We start from the raw sequence: 25,441 nt of genomic DNA on the forward strand, positions 1-25,441 counted from the left end.
GCAGCTGTCGTTGCCCATGTGTGCTTTTCGACTGCGTGTACATGCAAGCCTATTATCATCGTTGGTCAACTTGACCGTGTAGCAAGCATTAAACGCACCCGGTGTAACATAGAGGGCAATACGCCTTTCTCTGCATGTTGGGGTCGGGGTCAAGTTCCTTATGGGGGGAGACCAACGCATCGTGCAACCTTCGACGCGTTACCTCGACTTGTACGTGCCGTCCCTTAGGGACGTTTTTCTCTGTCCACTCCAAGAGTTCAGAGTCGGAGAGTAAATCGAGCTGCGGCATCGGCTCAGGCAACTCGTTGCCTGCATCGGAATCCAGGCTTGACACTGGGGATAGCGGCCCGTCAAAAAGGTCGTCGAATGCGTCCTCGTTGGGGGTGTTGATGCTGTCTGTTGATGCTGTGCGGGCATCTACAACGCTCGAAAAGTCGGATCGGGGGGAAGAACTGCCTGGACTCTGGGTGGCATGCTCGCTATGTCCCATCACGACGTAGCCCGAAGCTTCGTCGATCGAGTTTGTTGAAGCTGAAGCCGCAGAAGAGTCGGTTTGTGGTGAAGAGCATGATGGAATTAGGGTGGCATGGCCGCTGTATTCCACAGCGACATAACTGTTAGAGGCTTGTTCTTCGTTGTCGCAGTCCATTTGGGTATCCTGGGGCGTCAAGAAGGGAGAAGGGAGAGGAGAAGACATTGTCCGTCCCAAACTAGCAGATAACGTGACTTAAAAATCCACTTGTCCCAGTACTCGGCCGTGTGGGAGAATCCGAGACGAGTGTTACAAGCTGACGATGACTCACATTCTCCCGCTTTCTAGCTCGTGCGATGCATTAGCCTATTTTGCTTGTACCATGAACACCGGCAATATTTTTTCTAGTGTCCGAGTAGGTACGCTATCCATCGAGCTCAATGATTGGCGATACTATTTTAGATGGGCCAAGCACTCTGCTTTTGCTTCAGCTTTTCACTTGTGGTTGGGGAAGACCGATAAATAATAGTCATCATTACCATCAATTTTGCGCCCACGAAGTCCATCAGTGTTGACGAAAAGTGAGGATATCTGGCGACGCCGCTGACGGTCATGCGGGACCTGAAGAGGGTCTGAAAAGACCTCGTTTCGGTCGAATCACTCAAATTAATGCACTAGAGTTCCAGTCTGCAAAAAGTGGCAACTTGAAGATGAGCTGCTGAGCGCTGAGCATCGAACTACTGTCCCTTAAGCTTAAGATGGATTCAGGCCAAACGCTCAAGACACGAGCCATTAGAAAACATTGATACTTTCTCAGTATGTTGTACATAGTGCTAATACAAACAAAACTCTACAATAACGTTTAGCAAAAGTCACGTCTATTTGTTCTTCAATGATGCGCGTTCGGCGCCGGCTCCATCGACATATCGTACAGTTGCAACCACGGAATTGTGTACGCCCAATCGCTTGCTTCCCCATCGGCGTGTGTCATTTCTGGGTTTTCCATCCGCAACTGTCCATCTGGCTGCCAAGTCTCGTTGAAGCCGTCTCCACCGTGATATGCAGACCAGTCCCAGAGCTCAGTCTGCTCTGGAGCAGATCCCGAGTCAAACGTGTTCATGGTAGCCCAATCAAATTGAGGCGCATTTGCTGGAATGTGCATGGCCTGCTGATTACCAAGGACACCTTGGAAGTAGGAATCGAGAGCATGGGCTTGCTGCTCTTGCGCGACAGTTGGAACAGCGTTGGGGTCGTTGTCTGTGATACCCAAGGCGTCCCGACGCTGGGCGTCGAGGTTTGCAAGGATGGATTCGATGTCATCAGGGAGACCATCTTCGTTGGGGGCCGGGAGAAGCGTCGCTTCAGCTACAAGCTGCTGAGGCACCGGATCATATGTGACTTCGGAGTTATAGTCAGCGAGCGGTGGAGCCGAGGCAGGGGCCGCCCGTTCAATAATGTCGTTGGAAGATTTCGATTTCTTCAACGGGCTGGCTGGCGCATTGGTTGCCGTCTCAGCCAAAACGTCGTTGTGCGATGCCGTTTGCCGCATGCCATGCAAATGACTTGTCGCCCGTGTTGGAGTTGGATCAAGCGCAGAGGAATTCAAAGTATTGTGTGCGAATGGTGGCCGTCCCAAACCTTGAGTTGTCGGAGCGAGGGTCATGTTGTCCGGATATTGAGCGCCGATGTTGGGCTGTGGCTCCCACTGGGAGGGGCGAGGCTGGTTTATATACGCCAGCGCTTGAGCCACTGACTGGCGGCGGCTGTGACTTTGGGATAAAGGTCCTTGAAAGGTGTTTTGTGATGGAGCTTGCATTGTCGACTGGTGGCCGCTGCGCGGCATCTGCGACTGACGTTTTTCAAGATACTCGGCCAGGGCGTCCCGAATAATGTTGAGTGGCAAGACATCTGGTGCCGGGGGAGGACTAAAGTTTCCAGGTTGAAAGCCATTTTGCGGTGGTGGAGGCCCCATATTGGATGTCATTTGCGGCTGGCGTCCTTCAAAATAACGGGTGACAGCGTCTGCGTATATATCTCGAGGGGTGTTGGATGGTTGTGGTTGGGGAGGAACGACATTTCGAGTCGAAGAGGGCCGGGGCATTGATTGAGTGGGAGCCCGTTGGGAAGCCTGGTGTCGCATCAGAGGCGGAACACCATTGTGGAGGACCTGTCTCGACTGCTGGCGGGGCAAGGGAACGGGCGCGACAACCTCGGTGTTGGCGGAAGACGAGGCCATGGGCTGGCTTGCTTGTCCGTAAATCGGGTCATGGAAGGGTGCAAGCTGCTGCAGTGGATCATCTGCAAACCTTCGCTTCATCGAGGCCAGCTCTCGTGCAGAAGGAAACTTGCGCCCATATGCAATAGCACGTCTTTTGCAAAAGTCATTTCCGATGTGTTCAGTGCGCGAACTGACGTTCTCAAAGCTAGATAATATCGTTAAAACTCCATATTTACGAATAGCATTCATGCTCACCGGTCAAGACAAATAGGACAATATGCAGGTTGTGGCACTACCTCCGCTCGATGCCGCTTATAATCACCAGTGGATCGTTCAAGTTCATGACCATCCGCCTCGAAGTAGGCTGGTCGTTTTAGTGAATTCTGGGGTTGCGCAAATCCGGGAGGCACAGAGTAAATGGACCGAGATGTCGGTTGTCGCTCGTGCGTGGCAAGAACTGCCGGGAGCTGAGGCTCTTCCGACGATGATTGCGCGAGTTGCTCGTGGTGATGTTGGAAGGGAAACATGGAGAATGGTAGCAGGTAGTTGTGAGTGTGAGTGGATGGTGACGCATTGACTCGAAGTTTGCCAGTGATTATATACGTGAACCCCTTGAACTTCATGCGGACACGATGTGGCGTCGCTTTGAAAAAAATAGTGGCATGGCCAGCGAAACCGCGAGTGGGGGAATGGCTCAGTGGTCAAACAAAGCGCCTTTAGAGCTTCGACATCATGATCCATATGACCATTAAGTGTCGGAAAAAGTTGGCCGATGAGACAAAGGCGGGTCAAGGAGGTAGAATAAGAGGCAATTCCCGGGACAAGGTACCAGCTCTGAGTGCTGGGACAAGATGACTACGTGGATGCGACGAGATTACTACGTGCTGAAAGACAGTTCACGAAAAACTCACTAGGTTCGGGAGAGTTGCATCCCATTCACCGCAGAACAAGGGCCTTTGCACATGTAACAATGCAATGCAACAACGTGGGCAGAAAGAGGGAGCAAATGATAGGTGATGGCGCATCATGATCCCGTGATTTTTTCCTTCGTTGCCCTCACAACTGAGCCTATCTACACCCACGACATGTTCAATCGAAAGTTGAGCAGTAACAACTCTCGAATTGGAGGGAAAAACTCGATTTCGGGAAAAACACACTGAGTGCAGTACGGGAATGGAGTTAGTTTTTCACCTCGTCGACATTACCATGAACTAAGCCAACCTCTAGCTCGGCCTCTAAATGACTAACATCCCCATATTTCACCACTACCGCTGGATCCCTTTCCGAGTCGACCTCGACGATAGTCACTGATACGTTTTTCAACGACCTCAAATCCACACCCTCTGCCAATACCGCTCGGCCACTACCCAGAAGGCCCTTGACCAGCATGGAAATGGTTCCTCCGTGGCTCACTACCAGTATGTTATATGTTTCCCCCTTTTTTCCATGCGACGAAAGGGCTAACGTCCGTTGCAAGATTGCGCGTTTCCACCAGCTAGCTGTGCGAGTAGCAAACGACTCTGTGGTTTCGATTGTTGGGTCGGCCATCAGTTTTTTGTTGTGATCCCGCGAGTTGACCCATTGCACGCCTTGCAGAGTCCCCATAAACCTCTCCCTCAGTGCATCCTCCTTTCGAATGTCGACAGTCTGGTCTCCGACTCGGACGATCGTTTCAGCTGTCTAAAACGGCATTGATCTCAGCGGTGTAACCAAGCTGATAACTCCCAACCTTCACGGCCCGCCTTAAATCACTGCTGTAGGCTGCATCAAATTTGACATCTTTCAATGCCCGTGCTGCTTGTGCTGCTTGCTGCTCGCCCAGCTTGTTTAATTCTGTGTCAAGTTGCCCTTGTATGATGGAATCCCGATTCTCCTGCGTTTCTCCATGACGGACGATATAGACTCTTGCAAATGGCATGGATGGAAGACGAACGCGTCAAGTCACATTGATTGATGATCATGACAAACAATCCCGCTGAACTACTTTTCCTGCCCTTCCCCTTCACCCTGCTCGTCCTCCTCCTCTATGTCAATGGTTTTCCACCCTTTAGGTTGACCATCATCATTTGGATCACCGACCTCGGCCACTTTGAGCGGAATATTTTTACCTCTGAGCGCCGTTTTCAGCACGCGTATTTCCTGCTGCAGTGCCTCGTATTCTGACTCCGAACAATCCTGTCGCTTAGGGGTATACAGCGCCATATCCTCCATCTGCATCAAACCTTCCGCCTCCAGTCGCGTCTTGAGCATTCGGACACTTCGAATCGTTGCATCCACGTTGATATGTGTCGGGTGGTCGCTCTTGGTTATCAGCTCGAATAGCTCGCCGAATTTAGACTCTGCAGAGGCTTGCAACGGTCTCCAGAACAAATCCAACTCGACGATGGCCGAATTTGCGTTTGCCGCCGCCGCCAACATTTGCTGCAGCGCGTCAACATCATGACGAATCGCTATGTTGTCTCGCTCATCGGACTCTGGGTCGTTGCCAAACTCGAAGTAGACTTCGAGCGTGGTCAAATTCGGACAGCTTTCGATCCAATCGGGGAAATTGTGCTGCAGCCACGGCATTTCGGGCTCCTTTTTCCAGTCTGCTTCGGGTCGTGGCAGCGTACTGAGCCGCATACGAGAAAGGCTTGATGATGTGAAATGCGCAAAGAGATGCGAGTGGAGAGTAGTTTGGAACGTGATTTCGATATCTTCGAGGTTATCCAATGGGGCTGGGTCGCGTTGCTTTGCGTCCCAATACTCAGTGATAATTCCGTCGCTCAAGATCGGTGTTACACAGGCCAATCGACAATGCTCCAACTAGAATCATATCAATAAAGCGTGTTGACAGGTAAGCACGATCACTGACCGGTATTGCCTCTCTCAACACCTTGACACAGTCATAGAAAGGCAGCCAGACATTTGGCAAGGCCAAAGTCGTCAACTGGAAATACGGGATCGCCCACTGAATGAGTTCCAAAACGCGTCTCGGCTCCTCTTGGAAACCGAATGTGAGCTTGGTCAGCGCTCCCATCGTCTCGAACAACTCCGAGTCCTCGTCTGATGGATGCAACATAAATCTGGCGGCCGGCGCCTCTGGATGGTCGTCTTCGTCGTCACCCTCCTCTATTCCTGCCCACCCGATCGAGTCATCGTCCTTCGGCTGCCCAATGAACATCCTAATTTCCAGCTCCTCCAAATGATAGAGAGCAAGCTTCCCGCGACTCCCCAAATGAACTATCGCCTGCTCTGTCAACAGAAATGCGAGCGCCTCCATGTCCACCCCGTGTGTCTCCAACACAGTCCAGATCATGTTCACTGCGGCGACATAGCTTTCCGAATCTGCGAAGTCGCGGTAGTGGCGGTTGGGACCGGTCAATGCGAAGTAGAATCTGAGTCCGTCGCCCAAATCGTTGAGGACGATCCCTTTGGAAGCGCGCCAGATGCGCGTGTAATGCGCTGTCTGATCAACGAGCATCTGCCCCATCTCGGCCGTTATGTTGGGGGAGAGCGAGATTTCGTAGCAGCTGAACAGGCTGGTTGTCGAATGAACGACTCGTCGCCAGAGGTGTGAGATTTGGGAAAGGATTATTTGCGGACTGTGGGCATTCCTCCTGGTTCTGGGAAGGACGATGTCGGAATTGTAGCAGAGTTGGTCAACAATTTTCGTTATCAGCTCTCGCGAGAGTTTTTCGAATGGGGCCATGGCAATGAAAACGACACCCGGCTTACTGCTTTATGTTGCTGCTGGAGAATAAGGCAGAGACAATCGTTGCGGAGCTAGACTGATGTTCTCTGCAAAGCAAATGTTGAGGCCAACAAACACGCGGCATGCTCGATTGTCTGACCGGCCCTAATTTAGACCGCCGAGCCCGCGACGTTCTTCTTCTTTTGTGTCGCCGTCGCCTGGGTTATGGATACTTTGTTGCGGCGCGAGCGGTATGACAGATTGGGAAGACAATGCGCCTTTTTGTTCCTCGCGCCGTTCTGGTGGGTGGGTCAGTGAATTTGTTATCACCGACGGCCGTTGGCAGTGTCAGGTGAGCATACAATGAAACGTCCCGCTCATGATTGGCGCCAGGATAAGTGGGCGCTTGTCTGGACCTATCTTCGGCGTGTCAGTGTGGGATGTGGGCCGTTGATCAAGTCCGTGACCAGCGGCCAGCCCCTCAAAATAAATCCTACCAGCAATGCCACCAATAGGCTGTGTTTGTGGGTCCAGATGTTTACTTCTTGGACAAGTACTGACTTTCGTTGGCATCAGCCATCATAACGTGCCGCGATATCACCTTGTTTTTTCGCACAATTTTCGCCACACTTGGTGTTCTGTACAGCCCAATTGGTTTCTCGTTCTGGATGTGTGGCGTGCGTTTGCCTGCAGTATATAAGGTGTTCTCGGCTTCAAAACATCAGCCTTCAGGATGTACCTCCTCAACGACCCCGACTTGGCCAGCCTCCCGTTATCCGCGTTTGTCTCGCCCGCCTTCGTCGCGGCCTCGTTTTGTCTCTCAGCCATTGCGTTGGTGTTGGCCATCCGCCGACATGGCACACTTCCACCTGCCTCCGCATCCGTCAGTGAGACCCACCGTGGTCAGACTGGACAACCTCAGTCAGACAAACTAGCGCCACCGCCATATTCACCATATCCATGCCACAACAACAATCAGGCACAGCTATTCGTCTACCCTCACAACGCGTCCCGCCACCCATATTTGCCAGGCCCACCAGTCTATGATAGGCCCCCCTCTGTCCCCGCCAATCGCCCTCTCGGCTGGGGCCAACCCCCGCTCGACCAGCAAAGCACCCCAAGTGCAAGACGTGACTCACCGGCTGCGCCGCCGCGTCCACATCTGAATCACTGGCGAGTGCCAGTGCCCCATATGCATAAAACTACGGACTATCGTCGCTAGTCAATAACTCTCGATATTCCGAGTTGGAAGTCGACGTTGAACCCTTAACGATGAAATTCGTTTCTTTTATCTTTGATTACCTCATCCCTTCCACGGTCATTTTGCCAATCTTCCAAGTTGTATGAAGTTTTTGTCTGATTTGGTTGTCAACTCAGATTCACTACTAGATCACCCGGCTACCACAAATGTTGCTTCCTCCCTGTGTATTGAATGTGTCTTCAAGTTTCCTCGCTGGCCCCAGTCACTCCAATGCGACTTTGCCTGTGTTGCATCCCTCGCCCCAATGGCGGCGCCATCATCATTATTAGACGGCTTGGATGCCTCCAAAATGCGGCCGAGATTTGCAGCACATTTGCTTTCGGCCCAGAGTTTACGCCGCCCTATAGTCTGCTTACTATACGTCTACGACAACTTTAACTGCACCGCAACCCCCTCAGGCTCCCGCTCCTGCCTCATCGTTATCCAGCGCCTTGGACTTCTCCAAGGACCAAAATGCGCCCACGGCCCCCGGCCCGTCACTTCCGGCCTCCGGGCCGCCATCGCAAACCCCGTAACACCGAAATTATTGATGACCCGATGGACCCCAATGTCCAGGTGAGCGTCGGAGATCCTGGAAAAATGATTTTCCATCCACGACGCCATATCGGACTCGGTCTTTGATGACATTCAAGTTGCGCTTGTCCAGAGCAAAGACCGTGACGTGCGTGACGTGGTTCTCGCGAGGGACACACTGCCGCAGCTGCTCTTCTTCGCCGCTTTGCCGCATGAAACTCGCGCACTGCTTGACGAAGCTGAGCGTGAGGCGATAGGCTTAATTTCACTGCCCCTAGACCCCGACCGTGACATTTGTCATCAAACGACCTGGATTCATTGCGGGCTACAGCTAGCATGCCTTGGCTATCAGAAATAGGGGTGAATGTGACATCGAACGTAATTTCATCCCATGGACAATCGTGCACGTGACCGTGTCATGGCCAATTTTTTTTTCATAGTATGTATTTATCCACCTTTTTATTATTATGCAGTTCAGGCAGCAAGGCAAGTTAGCCAAATACTTACATCATATTGCTCAAACATCAACGGCGCGCGGCGGCAATGCCTCTGAGTAGCATGTAGGAGGCAACCGATTTGCCTTTTTGAGCCGGCATGTCTCTCCGAAGCGGAGAATTCAGAGTTTTGATGACATCACTGTATGTCTCACATTGCATTACACCTTGGTTCTGCCCAATCATGAGCCAAACAGAAGGCCCAAGTAAGTCCTCCGCTGCCGCTGATGCTGCCCGCCGAGAACAATTTGCCAAACACGTCAAGCGGCATCCTTTGAACACTGTCGTCCCGGGTTCTGAGGGCTGGACCAGTCCCGCTTTCCGTATTTTCCTAGAGTCAAACACGGGCAGCCGCGAGGAGGTACAGCCTGGCCACCGCTACTACCCCATCCATGCCCACATCCTAACAGCATTCAATCACCTCCTTGCATCGGACAGGGCAAAGGAGATCATCTCGGCTATGATTCTCACTACTATTGCGGAACTCGATGGGGCTCCAATCCTGCATCCAACAGAGGAAGACAATGACCACATTAGTGTCTCCGACGTCGAAGAAGCGCTCAAGACGGGAATGCCGAATGTCTTCATTCGAACACTAGCCAAACCGACCAAATCTGGGCCGCCCACAGAGTTCCCATGGGGGATGATTAGCGTTGAAAACAATACAATAGAGCTGAGTCTGTCCAAAGAACTTTGCGATGTCCTCTGTCCGGTGCGTGTTTACTCATTGGTTTCAGTCTGTCCTGCTTTTTACATTTTGCTTTCCAGATGACACCTGTCCCCAATGCGGCCTTGCGGGCATCATTCGAGCTCATCCTCCTCCTGACGATTGAGCATGAACTTGTTCATGTCCTCATAAAGCTGTTCTTTGGGCTTACCTTCATAATGCCCAGGTTACCATGCTTTCAAGAGGTCTACGACACCTCGGGCGATAGAATTGCGGAATCAGGGGCAACATTTGAGGCGTCCTACATGGGTGTCCAAATCCAAGCAGAGTGGACCCTCCCCCTCGACGAGCCAAATTCCAATGGATTTCCCAACTTGGAGAAAATGGCCGGATTAGTGGCACGAGTACTCCCGTGGCTTGAAGTTTTTCCGCTGGGTATGTCCCACAATTGAGCTCTCTTCTTCAAATGACATGTCCTACCATACAGAGCCACAAGATGTCCACAACCTGCTTGCGTCTTTTTCAAGTGATCGCCTCTGGATTCTCAGGCTCAAACAGCTATATCTGCCGCTGCCACAAATCGACATTAACCGCACTCTGCGCTACAGTGTGTCTTTGGAAAGCCTTGAGAACGAGGAGGAAGAGCCCGAGTTGAACAATCAGCAAGTCTACCGTTCGGGCTCATGCTGTGGCACCCACTCACTCCACTGGTCTTCGTCTCATAGGGTCCAGGTTTGACCTCTCCTTCCCGCTCGGACTCCTATGTGTTCTTTCGAAATTTCTACAACAATGGCATCAAGTAAAATACTCCACATTAGATTTCTTATCCAGCAATATAATCCCGTTGTCTCTTTGTAGTGACAAATTTTACATTGATTGCTTTCCCTCATCGCTTCAGCGACCTCCTGGACCTGGATCTCAACAATGATGCAGCTGGGGGCCCATTCTCTTTCCTTTTCCTGCCCAGCTCCTCCTCTTTCTTCTTCCGCAGCCGGATCGCGTCAAACACCCAGTCCCGCTTCGCCTTTTTCCCCCGCGCCAAACTCATGTACCTCCGACTCCGTCGCCTCGTCCAGCAACTCTAGCGCCGGCCGCTTTCCCGCGCGCCATGCGTATATCTGGATAAGCAGCTCGGGCAGCAAAACATTCAGACAATACTGCAGTTTTGGCGTCATTAAACCAACAGCACACACTAAAAAAATGACAATACTAACATCGTATTTCTCAAACGGCGACAATGCCTCGTATGCCGCGCAGCCAATTTGCCTGGGTGACTTTGAGCTGGCAGTCGCAGAGAGCTGTGTCGACAGAGGCGGCGAGGATATGTCGTCGCCGCCCTCGAGTTTGGTGCGGACATGGGACAGTTCGAGCTTTGTCACAGTGTAAGTTGTTGTCTGACCGATTGATGGAAGGAAGTTACCTCCATGTCTATGGAACCGTCTCTGAAACAGGTGGAGGAAATGGTGGGCTTGGGCGGTGAAGAAGGCGGCTCAATATCGATCTGTTCAGTCTTGAGTTGGAAAGACAAGGGAGGAAATGCGACGGTACCACTGGATTCTGAGGCGAAGCTGTTTCCTCGGGCAGCGCTGGTAATGTGGTTATCGTCTTCGTCGAGACTCGAAGGGGGGACGATGGAGGGCAGATCTGGAAATATATCACTAAGACTGCGGAAGAAATATACGCAATACACACATCCACAGAGACCATCGATGAGCTGGGCGGAATTGATGCAGGAGACAACGGTTGATCGACATCGCCAGCCACAGTTGCAGGCGGTGACGGTGACCGGGTAAGAGCAGGAGTTCGCAAAGCTTCACTTTGCTCCTCATTTTCGTCGTCTCCCCTCCGTCTTACTAAGCCTCTCAAGACCCACTCCTCCAAGAAACGTCGCAGCAACGTGACGTCTTTGGGGTTCATCATCCCATGCTCGCCGGCCTGCTTCACGACTGCCTCGCGCTTCTTGCCCCCAGCAATAAACATGTCATGTGCGGTCTTTGCCGGTGGGTATTTATCTTGGAGTATCGCGCGCAGCACCGGCTTGGTATGCACAAACTGATCACGAATGTCCAAGTCCGAAAACGTCAGTCCATCTGGCAACGGCCCCGGGTCTGGCTCGGGACTAATATCGCGCAGAAGTTGCTCCAGTAGGTCTTCGTCATTGGAATCCTCTTCATCAGCAACGTCTTCGACAATCTGACTCTCAAATTTCCCCACAGTGCAAGTCCCAAACCCATCCTCCTCACAGGCAAAGAACCAGTCGCGCTCGATTAGGCCTTCTTGACTGTCAATCCAAAGCACTTTGTACAATGGCTTCTTGTCCGGCGCCGGTGGAGGAACATATTCGAGCACCTTGGCATACCAGAACTGTCGGTCCAGCTTCCTTTCTTTACCAAGAATGAGCTCCCCTGGTATGGTGAGCGTCCAGTCTGGGGGAGGAGGAATCCATGGCTCGTCTTCTGTTTCAGAGAGCTCTGACAGCTCGTCGTCCGAAATGGAAATGCCTTTGGTTTGCTTCTGTTTGGCTGGCTGCCCAGTAGGATCGGGCAATTTCGGAATGTGCCGAACACTGGTGATGAACTCGGGGGAGGGGAGGCTGTCGTCCATGTCCCGTATCAAATACGCAACAGCCTTCATCCACGCTTCCTCCAGAACAGTCTTGTCGAGTTTTTGGCGCTTCCTGGCACCGCCTGCATTTACGTATTGCGGGTGAGGGAAACGGATTTCTCCGTTGGGTTTGGTCGCGGTGACTACTTGAGTGTTGCCTACCAGCATGATGACGGCTTCTGGCGAGGCGACACCGAATTGGCCATAGATTTTGTACTGCCCAGAGCTTGAAGGGACACGCTGTGTATGATTTGTGTCGTCAGCATTCGGAATTGGAGTCTGTGTGGAGACTGGTGAAGCTACTTACCTGAGCAGGCCACCAGATTTTTTCGCCCCCTTCATCCAAAGGTACAACATTGCCGTCCAAGGAGAGCAGAATAAAGACACATCCTTCTGATGCGTCGAACGGCGAAGTTACACGCCGTAGAGATTGGGCAGAGTCGGAGAGAGACGTGAAGTCGGATGGGTCGTCAGAATTTTGCGTTTGTGTAGATATTGGTCGTTTACTGCGAGCCGTACGCGGCACGGGGGCGCTCAGGCTTTTCCCGAGGATTGGTCTGTGTTTATTTTGCACGCGGCGCGAGGTTGACATGGTGGTTTGCGTTCAAGACGCGTCAAGCGCTGGTCACGATGTGACCAGCCTATTTGCTTCGTGTTTCCTTCCACCCGTCACTTTGAAGAAGTCTGCAAGAACGCCATTAGAATCTTCTCCCTCTCTGCTTCTTCGAAGACATGTCAACAATGCAATAATTCATGAAACAAACCGCGAAGGGCCTCCCCTCCGACACCAACGCCTACGATAAACGCAAGCTTCTCCACAAACTCCAATGAATCGTGAAAGAACTGCTTGACCGTCGCGTCATCCTTGCTCACCTTCCTCTTGTGCATGCTTTCTTCTTCTGCTCGCACTATTATGTACTATCGTGAAATCTATAAAGCAAGTCGTGGCTTTTTGGGGCTTTCGAGTCCAACTCCTCCGATGGCTACCCCGGAAACCCCTTCATCGTCCTCTTTCTATACATCTCCGTCTAGCTCCCCTTCAACCACCTACTTCGACAGCGACTACTCTTCTCAAACCTCACCAGCCAGCTCCACTTCTCCATCTGCTGTGGAGAAATGGGTGGATATGTGTGGTCCGCAAAACCTTACCGTCGACCTCGTTTCTCATGGAGCAGAGGAACTCAAACTGCTGCAGCATGCACGACTGCAAGTGCGTTATTCTTTCTTGGCAATAACTCCTTGTTGATATGTACCATAGGCCTCGTCGCAGTCAGCCTCCGTCGAAGAGAAAAGTTATGCCCAATACGCCAAGAAAGTTGCAGATAACGCGCCCTTCCGACAAAATCGCTACTGGTTTTACAAGATGAAGAATGTCCTCAGGCAAATCGACCTCCAAACAGCTTGTATTCCTCGCAAAAGCCCACTTAGATTCCTTGACCTTGGGCAAGTCCTCCTTGTGTCTTCACCAGAGTCCGCTCACTCCTACTTTTAGTTGCTGTCCAGGCGGCTTCACTTCGTATATCTTGAGTAAGAATCTCACTGCTCACGGCCATGGCATCTCCTCGGAAATTGAAAACGGTGGACATCGCTACCTTCTCGAAGACCGCCATCGTTCGCGCTTCAAGATTTCCTATGCTGACTTGAGCTACTACCGCTTGGGCCCGCTACCCGCCTCCGCCCTGTCTGCATCGAGCAAACACGGTTCCAACAACACTCTCCCTTTCGATGCCAACAAGCCTTTAGATATCGTTCTCCTTGATGGACACCCATTACGGAGTGCTGGCGACCCAGATCGGCTTTTAGTCTCCCAACTCATCATGGGGCTCCAATGGATCAAGCCAGGCGGAACACTCATCATCCGTCTCGCTGACCCCGAGCGAGCAGCGACCGCTAAACTCCTCTTCATGTTCGATGGCCTTTCCGCGAGCCTCGCCACTTTCAAGCCTCGCACTATCAACGCCACACGAAGCACCTTTTATGTCATCGCCAAAGGTGTTGGCGAGGGAATCGGGGCTGCGTGTCAGCCCATCCTCATTGAGAAGCTTAAGGAATTATGGGTCGAGTTGATGGTTGGTGGCGAGCAAGGGAACGGACGCTCGTTGAACGAGGAAGATTTGGATTTCGTGGTCACTACGAAGGAGCTGCAGCAGGCCAAACATCTGGAACGCATCATCGAACTCAGCAAATACATTTGGGAGGTCCAGGCTGATGCACTCGCGGGCATAGACAAGCGCATGGTGGCTAACTGTCAGGTGTTTTCGAAGGAGGGTATGTCTGTTGCTGATCATCTAGTTAATTGATGTCTTTTGAACCATTTATCTTATCTGATGGAATCAAATCATGGACTGTTTAATCTATAAGGGATTCTTTCGACCTTCAACCTTCAAGATCAACCCAGACCAAGAAATTGACAAGGCTGCAGTATGAGGTGGACATGATGCAATACCTGGTGAAGATGAAGTCGAATTTGGACTCCAAACGCCTTCGCTCGGCTGCGCGGCTCAGCACTCGCTAGCTCGAGATTATCAAGTCAAATCTATGTGAAAACAACTTGAACTTGAAGACCACGACAAATCTCAAGACGACTTATCACTGCGACCACACATCAAAATTTGTCGTCAAGCCGTTGGCTAAAGTTAGCCGATGGTACTTGGTACACATCTGGTACCTAGAACGTCGCTTCTTGGCGCCGGCGTCGATCAAGGGCAAGGCTATAAGACGCCGTTCCTTCACCGTTTGCTTCCCTCGTCCTCATCGCACCACCAGATGTTGTCCTGGCTCTCCGCGCTTTCTCTGGCGACCACATTTGCGCAGCGTTATTAGATCTCCCTTTCTTTCTCAATCGCTCATCAAAGCGCCCTGTAGATGCCCTTGCCGCGCCAGGCCAGCTGGTCACGGTCATAGTGCCTGTGCTGGACCCCGACAGCACGTTAACCGCTGTGGTACTCGGTGTTGACTCGAAGGGTCACACAACCTACCAGCTCGATCAACCCGAAGTAGGACTCCAGTCTGGCGGGACCCGTACCACGACGTCAATAATAAAACCTGCGACAGGTCAACATTCTCTCTTCTTGTTTCAAACGAATTAACATCCTACAGCAACGCTTGTTGCCGGGTCGGACTACGCGTCATACACATACTCTGTCGACGACCCTGGCCGGGTCAATATCCACCTCGGATTCGACTGCATTATCGAGGGCGGCGGCGGTGATGCCATCTGTTCCAATGTCAACTTGAACGTGAACCAAAACTCGGTCGCCGCGGCAACGACCACGTTTCTCCCGGACGCGCTGGCCAAAGTCGTGCTCGACATCGTGCCCAATTCGCCCGCACCGAGTAATACTGCGGGTGGCTCTCAGGCTGGCGGTGGAGGCGGCCCTTCACAAACCTCTTCTGTGGGTGGAAAATCTGGAGCGTCAACTGGGCCTTCGTTATCGGGCCAGCCTTCCCCGACTGGGTCCCAGCCGAGTGCGGGAAAGATATGGCGCCCATCGCGGTTGCTTTGGGCTGTATGGGCCGGGTTATTTGCGGTTATTGGGCTGCTTTAGGGACAAGACAAGACAAGACAAGTATATTCACAGTGCTCCTACGTAAGAGCCCATGACATCGTATCTACATACCTGTGCCCCACATGATATGCTACGATCCTATCCCAGTAGTAGTATCCGTTGTGAGCAGCCCACTCCGAGATGGGGAACTTCAATTATACAATCTGCTAATCGTAATATCGACTCTCTGCCATCACAATTTCCATCGTCTCGTGAACATACTGAGCCAACGAGTTGACAGCCTTCCGGGAAGCCAGTGTCTGCCTGAAGAAGTCCGTGCGAGAACAGTGCAGGAACGGCCAACGTAGGAGCGGCTCCATGCTGAACAGCTCATGGAGGAACAGCTCCCTCCTCCGAACTAAATCGTCGCGAGCTTCACACTCGTACAAAACGTGTGTTTCGTCTTCCACACTAATTCTGCACATGCGGCAGAGGCGTCTCTCGCGCGGTACCGGTGCACGGTCCCTCTGAGGGTATCTCAAAACCTCCACGCTTAGGCTATGATTCGTCAACAACAGTCGAGTCAGCGCTTTCCGATGTGCTGGGATCGTAACCTGTGTGAGATAGTGCCTTCGGCGCCGGATAACGACGTCAAGTCTCCCTTCTTCGGTGAGCTCCACTCGTCCACGCAGGAGGAAGCATTTCGTTCCGCCGTCAATCTGGGCTTGCAGGTGAGCATCAGTAACCCGCACGACCTCCTTCTTTATGGCCCCAATTCTCTCACTGTCGACCAGGTCCGCGGGGTCAATAACGATTGGAGTCGGCAGTGCATACAGTGCATTTGCAAGATCGCCAGCCCAGGAGGGCTTCCGTTGCATCCAGAGGTCGAGAGATTCTGCCATGCATAGCTTGACAGTGCGGTCATCGGGCATATTCGCTGTGTACTCGGCCCGCCCCAGTGCCAGCAGAATGCGGCGGCTGCGAATAGGCAATAAGCCCGTTTCCGTATAGAGCGGGGCCACCATGCACCGCGGTCCCACTCCCAGCAAGCGCCTCAAAAACTGAACCTCCACTGCTTCCAGCTCCGTGATCAGGTTGTCTGTGTCGATTGCAATATCCGCTGCCCGGGTGAGGTAAGGGAGCACGCGAGCCATATAGAGCTGGATTCCCGTCGAGACTGGCATTGAGCCGATGTGGTGTTTCAAGGCAAACAACATGTTTGCGGCCTTGCGAGCCTTAGCAGCGTTGTGGGCTAGACGAAATGGCCGCGACAGCCGCGACATGGCCGCGACACAGCCGCAGCAAGGCCGCAGCAAGGCCGCGACAAGGCCGCGACCACTGTCACGCTCCGGTGCACTTGGCCGCACAAATGAGAAATATCAAGAGACTAAAAATGTGCCCGAGTTGTGTACCTTTGGTTAAACTGTTCCACTGGCAGTGTGTCGCCCAAGTGTGCTGCCGCCTGCAGCCTGCGGGTGCCAGAGGGACTTGGGATTCAAGTTACTAGCCTGAAGTGCGACACTGGCTGGTCAGATTGGACTTTGAGAGTGTTCTGGTGGCGAACATTGATAGTGTGGGTGGCCAGCAGGAGTGCGAGCACCGCCGAGAGGCCAAAAGACTCAACCGTGGCCGAGATACCTAGTACTGCCATTTGGACCAGTAAGAGTTGGGGTTTGCAATGGCCATACTCAGACTAGCCTGAGGCCATTAGCGTTGGCCGATCCGGGATGACTTGTATGTGAAAAGGCACCCTTAGGCAGTCGAATATCAAGTTGCGGCCATGTGACTGATGCAGCGGCCATTTCACTGATGTTGTGACATGGCCGCAGCACAGCCGCGGACCGACCGCAACAAAGCCGCGTCAAGAATTTTGATGGCTGCGGCCATTGGTGGACAGCCACCAAGACTTGGCCGCAAGGCCGCAACATGGCCGCTGCACGGCCGCGACAACTGCTGACTTAGGCACCTTTGTGCAAGGAATTGGCATTGTAAGTGATATATTTTTACATTATATGCTACAGAGAGCCCCCACCAAGCATACCATGCATTCCACTGAGGAATAATGGTACGGACGGGCTCGATGCGGCTGTGTGGCTGTGCAAACGCGGCCCTGCGGCCGTGTCGCGGCCATTTAGCGTGGCCCGCAGCGTTGTAAGAATAATTTGGGGCAAAAATGTTCCGACAAGTTGAATTCAGCCATATTCCTTGGAACTTGAACTCTTATGTCGGAAAACTGGAAAAACCCTTATAAGGACCTGATGGAACCTGATGGGCTTATCAGACAGAATAAGATTGACTATCTAAGATGATAAGGTCTGATAAGGTCTGATAAGACTCTGATTGGGGGGGATAAGGTCTTATAAGTGGTCAGTTAAAAGCTTATCAGACAGAATAAGATTAACCATCTATGCTGATAAGGTCTGATTGGGGGGGATAAGTGGTCAGTTGAGAGCTTATAAGACCATATAATCAAAATCTGGCTTGTAATAATTAGGACATGCCCTTAGACCTGTCACTGGCTTGGAGTCAAAATATTGATATTATGACCAAAATATTACAAGTTTTCAAAAACACAGCTGTTGCTCTTATACCCTGTAAATATTCTACCATATTAAATTATATTGAAATTATATATAGTAAATAATGATATTTACCCTCCAGGAATACATGGTTATACTATAAAACATAATACTCAGGTTGAATGAGGTGATATAAGCTCCATAGTGTGCGTCATATATGGAGTAGAAGTTCTTAGACTTGCACGGTTGCATAGTGCAGTGGTAGTTACTCCTGTCTTCCTTTGTCACAAGTTGGTGGAGTAGACAGATAGATAGTTAAGTGCTGCTGCTTCCTTAGGAGAGTCTCCCAGGCCTCAGAGGCAGAGAGTTGAATGTTTTGCATGATTTTAATTTCTGGGTCCAAAAGTTCTTATATGGTCTGATAAGCTTCATAAGCTCTGATAATCTCTCAAAAGGACAGTCAGGCCAGATTGGATCCCATTAGAAGGTTTTGCAGCTGATATGCATTCAAAAATCTGATGAGCTTATATTGCCTGATTGGGTCCTATATGTACTGATAATCTATTTCTCAGTTTTCCGACATAGTTTTCAGCCATCACACTCAAAGCTCCTGGAGGTTGAAATTTTCATTTCAGTGCAGGCACTGAATTGATTAAAATGCTACAGTATCTTACAGCAATCAACAATGGGTTTGTCAGAAACGGAAGTCTGGATGTACATTTAACCCAACTTCATCATCACTCTCGCCACCCTCCCAGTTCTGAGTCAGCTCTCCCGCATCAAAATCATCAAATGAGAACCATTCTTTGCGGAAGGTTAGGTCAATGTTCTTCTGCTTGCAAAGCCGCTTGATCTCCTCTGTCTGTTCCGCAGTCGACGGAACTTGAAGGTCACCAAAGATGAAGAGTTCCTTTAGCCCAGGCAACGGGAAGGGGTTTGCTTTCAACCATTTGATGATAAAATCCGCTGAAAGGGACTGGACTGCGGCTTTCGAGAGGCGCAACAGCCGGAGGGCTCGAGGAAGCGCGTTCAGCACGGACGGCAATATGCTCACATCGTTCAACGCAAGCTGCTCAAGGCGTCTACAGTTGGCAAAGAAGGCGTCGTTCAGATGCATAGGCGTGGGACGTAGGTTAGCGTAGCCATTGATCGAGAGAAGGGTGAGTGTCGGTGCAGCGATGTCGATGCATTTCTTCAATTCGGCTGATGTCATGGTGGTAAGACCATCGAGAACAAGCTCTTTTACCCGCGGCATTAGGCGCAATATAGCTATCAAGCTCCGCGCAACCACTTCCCGTTGTAAGACGCCCAGGGAAAGCTCCGTTGCGACTGAACTTGGAGTGCGAGCATTGGGAAGATGGCCGCCAATGATCGGATCATCGTCACCGCCACCAAAGTCGATATGGTCTACATCGATTTCGACGAGTCTCGGGAAAGCCAGAATAGAGCGTAGCCATCCTCCGTTCAGCGCGTCCCAGCAGCCACCTTGTCTACACCGAAAGCAGCCGGAGAGATTGACATGAGTGAGGCGGACGTCTTCAGCCTTTTGTCTGGCCAACGCCGAGATGAAGTCGCCGCCAAATAAGCTCAGTCTGGTGAGCTGAGGACACGCATCGAGAAACCATTTCAGCGCGAGGGTGCTCATTGGACGCGGCTGGTCTTGATCTGGCGCCTGCATGTAGTGTGGCAGGGTGTCGTCCAACTCTCGTGCCTGGCAGGCAGACCGCAACGATGCCCGTTTGACGAATTTCGCAAGGTGTGGGGAGAAGCGCAATTGGCCGGTGAGTAGCAGAAAGCGTTCAGGGCCCTCTAGAGTGAGGTCACCGTAAAGACAGCGCCGAATGGGATTGACAAAGGAGCGGTTGACCAGTGCGAAGCCAATAAACCGCTGAAGATAGAGTTAGGCACAAATAATACGAGCAAAGATAGACCTTGGGAAGGGCTTCATCATTGTAGACCCCATTCTCGTCTTGTCTGTCTGAAAAAGCATGGTCCACGATGTTCTCGACTATATCTTCGATTTCAAGCGCACGAATACGCCTCGGAGGACCCGCTGGTGCCGGAAACTTGGTGGTTTTCAGTTTTCGTCGTCGAGCAGCCATGGATGATGGAGTTTGGAGCGAAGAGCCTGAGTCTGATCTTGTTGATCCAGAATGATTCAGGATCAGATTAGATTTCTCTATTCAGGAAAAGAGCGCAGGTAGCGGCAGTACAGCGTAGTATTAACGCATGCCTAGCCCACTAAACACATTAACTCCTTCACAACAAATCAAATGACTCAACGGCTTAGACTAGACTCTGTCGTTCAAATTAGATTTCGCTATCTCGAATGGATACATGTAAGCAAAAAATACGTTAGAGTACACTCCCGTCGACTAGAACTTGGATAGCAATTCGTGTGGCGTTGTCCTTCACCGTCCCGTGCCAGTACAAGTCCGTGCGAGGTAATGGTAACCAAGAAATAGGGAGAGCAAAGGAAAGCAGTGGCGGGGAGATAAGACGTTAGATCATGGAAAAGAGCACAAAACCGGAAAATGGTGGTGGTACATTATATTATGTGGTTGGCAGGAAACTCTAGAAGCCGCCAAAGTTTTGGCCACCTTCACCGCCAGGCGCAGGGCTTGGATGACGCATAACGCTCTGGTGCATGGCGAACTGGCCACCGATATTGGGATTGGGCATGCCCATATTCATGCCCATCATCTGCATTTGCATCATAGGCGTCATTTGCGGCATCTGATATGCCAGTGCGTTAGGATTGTTCATGCCATACTGGGCAGGCTGTTGATGCGCCATCATTGGCGACATTTGCGGAGAAGTCGTGGGGATAGATCCACCCCCGCCGCTGCTCGGACTTCCGGGCGCTGACGGGCCTTGATTGCCTTGCGATTTTTGCATCGCTTGAAGCTGTAAATAAGTTAGAGCTAGCGCAGTAAATTTGACCCGACGTCTACCTCATAAAAGGCAAAATCCTGGAGAAGCGAAGTTCGTGCAGGGTGGGTGTGGAAGATTCGAAGCATTTCTTGGCCAGCCTCAGCAAGCAGCTCTTGCGTATCACGCGAGTTGGTCACTGGTTTGCGTTCGGCGGTGTTTCTATCTCGTAATTAGAACACAAGTGGGAAGAAGATTGGACTCCTTACAGAAGTTTGATGTGGCGAAGATTCACGTTGGGAATATCGCGCACGAATATCCAACGCACTTTGAAGACACCTTTCCACTTGTCAGAGGCCCACACAGTACTGCTTTTGGTATAGTCCACAGGCGTCAACATCTCGGCCATACCACAAAAGTGTCCGCTGAACTTGTTTCAGCGACCGAGAGAAAAGGTGTGATCAGTCGTACCTAGCGTTCACGCTAAAGAACAAATAGATCGGACCACGTCCGTTGCATTCCTTGAAAGCTTTGTCGAGACGCTTATTTCCTGGCTCAGTCGAGCTCCATATCTCGTATTTCAGTGATTTGTGAACATCGTCCTCGGTATAAGACTTGATAACGAAGAAACGGGCCTGTGACATGTGAGTGGATGGAATTGGGTAGATTTGGACAACAACAAACATAAGTCGGTCTGAGGTCGAAAGTGGCGGGGTTGTAGCCCTTGGTCGCGATCAAAGTCGGCACGTCGATTGGTGCGAAGCCTTGAGCTGGAGTCTGCCCAGTGGGCATTCTCTGCTGCTGCTGCGGCTGGTATTGTTGCGGAAGAGCGGGCACCGGCTGGCCTTTGCTGGCCTGTTGCTGCTGATAGGCGTATTGGAGGTTGGGGTTTGAAGTGCGCAACGGGATGCCTTGTTGTCCATATTGCTGCCCATACCCTCCTGGAGACTGACCCACGGGAGTCTTCCGCCCGTCGAGTTCGGTGACCAAGTCAAGCTTTCGTCCATTTCCGTTTCCATTGTTGCCCCGCAAGCCGGGTGCCTGGGCAGGAGGAGGGTGAGCAGGATTGAATCGTGGTGGATGGACACTCTGTCCACCACCATAACCGGCTGATCCGCCAATGTCCAGCGAAGAAAGGGCCCGTTGGACGTCATCAACACTGCCTGAAAAGTTGTTCGGGTTTGATGCGCGCCAATCGTTGCCACCATTATTAGACCAGGGTGATAGTCGCCCAACAGGGCTGACTGGTGCAGGCTGTTGTTTGTAATATTCCGACTCATCGTATACGTCTTGCTCGTCATCATAGACTTGTTCTTCTTCCGCTTCTTCCGCTGGTTCGGAGGGTCGGACATGATGGGCAGGAACTGGAGTCTGGAGTGTGCCAGAGCGACGGAGACCAGTCACAGGTATTTTTTGGGCCTGACGAGCAGCAGCTCCGTATGTCAGAGACTGGTGTCGTCTGACGCCAGAAGCGGCAGTGGGAGGAGATGTGTCGTGTGGTGAGCTAGGGTCCATGTTGGCCTCTTCTCCAGTCGGCTGCTGAGCAAGGTGTCAGATATAGTGTAATGAGAAGGTCGCCGCTTCACACGAAGATCGCGCAACCAAAATAACGGACGGAGAAATCGATAGTTGACCAAAGTAAAAAAAACAAAAGCAACACACCTCTTCCGCAGCGTAGGCGTCGATATCGCCTTCCCAATCGTCCTCGTCACCTTCGTGGCCGGCGATAGCAGTAAGACTATTCTTGACGGTGAGACTGCCCGACCTAGACAAACCGGAGGCTTGGGGCTGGAACGCTGACATCGAGGGAACATTAGTTTCGGTAAAATAAAGCTGGGGCTGGGGCGGACCTCGATGGTAACGAGTCGGTAGCGAGCTCTGGCGGTGGAGACCAGACTTTTCACCCACTGCACCAACACCGCCTACCCAGTCATCCCCGACCACCTCATCTTCATTCCAAGGCCCCTCTTGATCTGCAGTCGTCTCTTCTGAAATAGCAGCATTGCGGGCGGTTCTCGATGATGCTGAGATTGTGTGATGTCGTCGAACTCCACTGTTTGGGGGCGAGCCGGGAACTGGCGGTAGCTGACTTGGCTGGCTCATGGTAGAGAAGAAGAAGGTCACAAAGCGTTGAAAGTCCTAACGACGATCTGGCTTCAAGCCGTCGTCGACGTCTGTGATGACGGCCGTAAAAAGAAAAGGGTGGATGGAATCACGATACGGAGTCTATATCCAATAAGCGCTTACTTGTAACACTCACCACGACGACCCCAACACGTCCGTTTCAATCCTTCAACAGAGCTCAACACGACCGATAATAACGCACAGATATGGCCTTGCGACCTCTGCTGGTTCCCAGGTTTTGCTGTTAGTTGCCGTGTTCTTCGAGTTCTTTGACACCTCGTTTGTGACATTTTGTTTCAACCCCCTGGACACTTAGAGCCAGCGCCACCAAATCCTTGCCAAATCCCCCACGACTTACTGGTTTTTCGCCGGTATTCTTGAGGTATTAACTACTGAAAAAATCTCGGGTTTGCTGAGCTCCTTAGAGGCAACGATGTAATCACGGACTACTTGGCCCCAATTTGGCCCATTCCGAAATTCTTCATCGTGCCTCGTGGTTGCGAATGCTATGGACTGAGCCCAAACTGAGCCAGAGGTGGCGCTGGCTGCTCATGCAGATCTGATGTCGACAATTATGTACTTGCATCCGCGGCGCTTGCCGTCCATCAAACCCAGTGTTTAAGCGAGAGTAGACGCCATGATATAAATTGCTCCCTGGTTAGTGAGTTTTTTCTTCCTTTTACCCAACCACCGGCACTTGGTGAGTGGCTTGTGCCTCTCTACTCGCGTTCTGATTCATATAGCAGCTTGAATGTACTCGCAAGTTCGTCGCAGCTCTCCCCCTCCCTCCGCTTATCCCCCTCCACCTTTGACCTCCGATGATTCATTTCGAAAGTCGTCCACAACACGGAGCCCCATGGATTCGAAATCGCACTACTATCCAGCTTCAGTCTTGCTCATGATCATTTGGATCGCTTTCGTTGCGGCCTTGTTGTGGTTGCTCGAAGCGGCAGTAAAGCACGGCCCTGAACACTTCACCCAGCCGTGGTACTATACCACTCTGCCCAATATTCTCCTTACCATCTTTGCTCAAGGCCACGTTGCGCTCACTGCAATGCTTCTTGCGCGTGTATCTGTCTCGGCCCTTCATTCTCCTCGTACTTCACCAAAGACATGGGCGGAGGTTTTCTGGATGTCCGACAATGCTTGGCAAGGGCCAGTGGGAATTGTTTCGAGCCTTTTTGAGGCATGGAGTCTTGGTGTTGGCGTTTCGGTGCATTATATTGTTTGCGCGCTGACATGCCTTACCGCACTTGTCACCCCCATTGTCCTTTCACGCGCCTATCCCATCGAAAGTATCACCATCACCCAAGGAGTCACGATTAACCCAGCAACTCTTGATGTAGCTCGATTTGGCGCTGTTGACGGTTACACACAGATAGGCACCGGTTCCGGGTCTTGGTCTTCTGCTCTGTCCATATCCGAGGTGTACAACTCCAGCGTATTCCTACCCTCCGAGGCCACCCGTATCAACGACCCTAAAGACTTTTTCTTTGCTGGCGATGTTGACACAACCATCGTCCGACTTCCTGGTCTGCGCCTTTCTGGCCAGTGTGTTTCAATGGAAAATCCGGTCCACAACTTCGGCAACGATTTTTCGGCATTCTGCAATGCCCAAGTTCCCAAGATTCCGTTCATCTCCTCCCCAATTAAACTCGCCAACCTGAATGTTAACCTGACCGTGCAAACATGCACCAACTCATCTTGGGAGGTGATTCTTACTTCTACCATACCGACATCGAAAAACGTCGGGTTCATTTATCTCCAATCCACAAATGGTTCAGCCGTGTCCGCTGGAAAGCAGTTCAGCACTGTTGAAGGCATGGTTCGATGTGAATCCACCTTCTCGACAGGATGGGCGACGCTTGACGGTCGCAGCCGGACCTATACCAACTTTGCTGAGACAGTTTTACTGAATTTCACTGCCTCACAACAAGGCGAGCCGCTCCTCGACCCGATGTACGCTTTTATGTACTCCCTCGACAATGCGCAAAAAACGGCGAAAGTGAATGAGCCCACATTCGCTGCTTCGGCCGTCAACGCGCTTGGATATTCTCCATTGGTCTCAGGCGCGCAAGGATCATGGTCGCAGCCGACCGTCGATGAATTGGCCAAAGGGCTCTGGCGGGGAGTTTCCTATATGGTGACAAGCGTTGGCCTACGTTCGCGCTCAACGGCCGTTTCGTATCCCGCCTCTCAGACCGGCGTCACTGCCGTCTATATTCGGGTCCAGCGGTATTTTATCGTGTCCTATGCACTCATTGTCCTGTGGCTTTTCCTATTGCTGCTTGTTACGGTGCGGAGTTATAGGCCAACAGTCGCCGGCAGCTTCGACAGCTACCTCACTGCCAGGCTGATCGTCGACAGCCCGAATCTGGCGGATCGGTCGGTGGAGGACAAGAGCTTTTTGACCGACAAATTTGGTTTCGTGACGAGGAATGAGCACGGTCAGGTTGTTGTGGTTGGGGCATGAGGTGAGGACAGGAGCTAGATAGGTATATCATTGTAATACTAGCATACACATCGTTTTCTAAGTT

The 25,441-nt window shown here is 51.7% G+C and overlaps 10 protein-coding genes across 10 annotated transcripts; 4 read left to right on the top strand and 6 right to left on the bottom strand.

Moving 5' to 3' along the window:
• Window positions 1-1,361: 1,361 nt before the first annotated feature.
• MIND_01098600 (uncharacterized protein) lies at window positions 1,362-3,313 on the bottom strand (the record flags this gene model as incomplete). Its single annotated transcript, XM_037367555.1, has 2 exons — window positions 1,362-2,895; window positions 2,946-3,313. The coding sequence occupies 2 exons, from the start codon at window positions 3,311-3,313 to the stop codon at window positions 1,362-1,364; spliced, it is 1,902 nt and encodes a 633-aa protein (XP_037216949.1).
• Window positions 3,314-3,869: 556 nt separating this feature from the next.
• Window positions 3,870-4,608, bottom strand: MIND_01098700 (Phosphoglycerate mutase-like protein; the record flags this gene model as incomplete). The annotated part of the gene is made up of 2 exons (XM_037367556.1): window positions 3,870-4,370; window positions 4,420-4,608. 2 exons carry the CDS (start codon window positions 4,606-4,608, stop codon window positions 3,870-3,872), a joined length of 690 nt encoding a protein of 229 aa, XP_037216950.1.
• A 62-nt stretch (window positions 4,609-4,670) lies between these two features.
• MIND_01098800 (Phosphoglycerate mutase-like protein) lies at window positions 4,671-6,381 on the bottom strand (the record flags this gene model as incomplete). The annotated part of the gene is made up of 2 exons (XM_037367557.1): window positions 4,671-5,495; window positions 5,545-6,381. 2 exons carry the CDS (start codon window positions 6,379-6,381, stop codon window positions 4,671-4,673), a joined length of 1,662 nt encoding a protein of 553 aa, XP_037216951.1.
• Window positions 6,382-7,096: 715 nt separating this feature from the next.
• MIND_01098900 (uncharacterized protein) lies at window positions 7,097-7,585 on the top strand (the record flags this gene model as incomplete). The annotated part of the gene is made up of 1 exon (XM_037367558.1): window positions 7,097-7,585. One exon carries the CDS (start codon window positions 7,097-7,099, stop codon window positions 7,583-7,585), a length of 489 nt encoding a protein of 162 aa, XP_037216952.1.
• A 1,230-nt stretch (window positions 7,586-8,815) lies between these two features.
• On the top strand, window positions 8,816-10,036 carry MIND_01099000 (uncharacterized protein; the record flags this gene model as incomplete). Its single annotated transcript, XM_037367559.1, has 3 exons — window positions 8,816-9,343; window positions 9,400-9,733; window positions 9,786-10,036. 3 exons carry the CDS (start codon window positions 8,816-8,818, stop codon window positions 10,034-10,036), a joined length of 1,113 nt encoding a protein of 370 aa, XP_037216953.1.
• Window positions 10,037-10,299: 263 nt separating this feature from the next.
• On the bottom strand, window positions 10,300-12,494 carry MIND_01099100 (uncharacterized protein; the record flags this gene model as incomplete). The annotated part of the gene is made up of 5 exons (XM_037367560.1): window positions 10,300-10,455; window positions 10,513-10,668; window positions 10,719-10,942; window positions 10,987-12,142; window positions 12,210-12,494. The coding sequence occupies 5 exons, from the start codon at window positions 12,492-12,494 to the stop codon at window positions 10,300-10,302; spliced, it is 1,977 nt and encodes a 658-aa protein (XP_037216954.1).
• A 2,051-nt stretch (window positions 12,495-14,545) lies between these two features.
• Window positions 14,546-15,450, top strand: MIND_01099300 (uncharacterized protein; the record flags this gene model as incomplete). The annotated part of the gene is made up of 3 exons (XM_037367561.1): window positions 14,546-14,717; window positions 14,768-14,956; window positions 15,002-15,450. 3 exons carry the CDS (start codon window positions 14,546-14,548, stop codon window positions 15,448-15,450), a joined length of 810 nt encoding a protein of 269 aa, XP_037216955.1.
• A 3,153-nt stretch (window positions 15,451-18,603) lies between these two features.
• MIND_01099400 (uncharacterized protein) lies at window positions 18,604-20,011 on the bottom strand (the record flags this gene model as incomplete). Its single annotated transcript, XM_037367562.1, has 2 exons — window positions 18,604-19,797; window positions 19,841-20,011. The coding sequence occupies 2 exons, from the start codon at window positions 20,009-20,011 to the stop codon at window positions 18,604-18,606; spliced, it is 1,365 nt and encodes a 454-aa protein (XP_037216956.1).
• A 472-nt stretch (window positions 20,012-20,483) lies between these two features.
• On the bottom strand, window positions 20,484-22,883 carry MIND_01099500 (YTH domain-containing protein; the record flags this gene model as incomplete). The annotated part of the gene is made up of 6 exons (XM_037367563.1): window positions 20,484-20,816; window positions 20,864-21,002; window positions 21,050-21,205; window positions 21,252-21,415; window positions 21,465-22,319; window positions 22,443-22,883. The coding sequence occupies 6 exons, from the start codon at window positions 22,881-22,883 to the stop codon at window positions 20,484-20,486; spliced, it is 2,088 nt and encodes a 695-aa protein (XP_037216957.1).
• Window positions 22,884-23,655: 772 nt separating this feature from the next.
• On the top strand, window positions 23,656-25,377 carry MIND_01099600 (uncharacterized protein; the record flags this gene model as incomplete). The annotated part of the gene is made up of 1 exon (XM_037367564.1): window positions 23,656-25,377. One exon carries the CDS (start codon window positions 23,656-23,658, stop codon window positions 25,375-25,377), a length of 1,722 nt encoding a protein of 573 aa, XP_037216958.1.
• Window positions 25,378-25,441: the final 64 nt, after the last annotated feature.

Source organism: Mycena indigotica, assembly GCF_014461135.1.
Source record: "Mycena indigotica strain 171206Taipei chromosome Unknown Mind.scaff0009, whole genome shotgun sequence".
Taxonomy (NCBI): Eukaryota; Fungi; Basidiomycota; class Agaricomycetes; order Agaricales; family Mycenaceae; genus Mycena; species Mycena indigotica.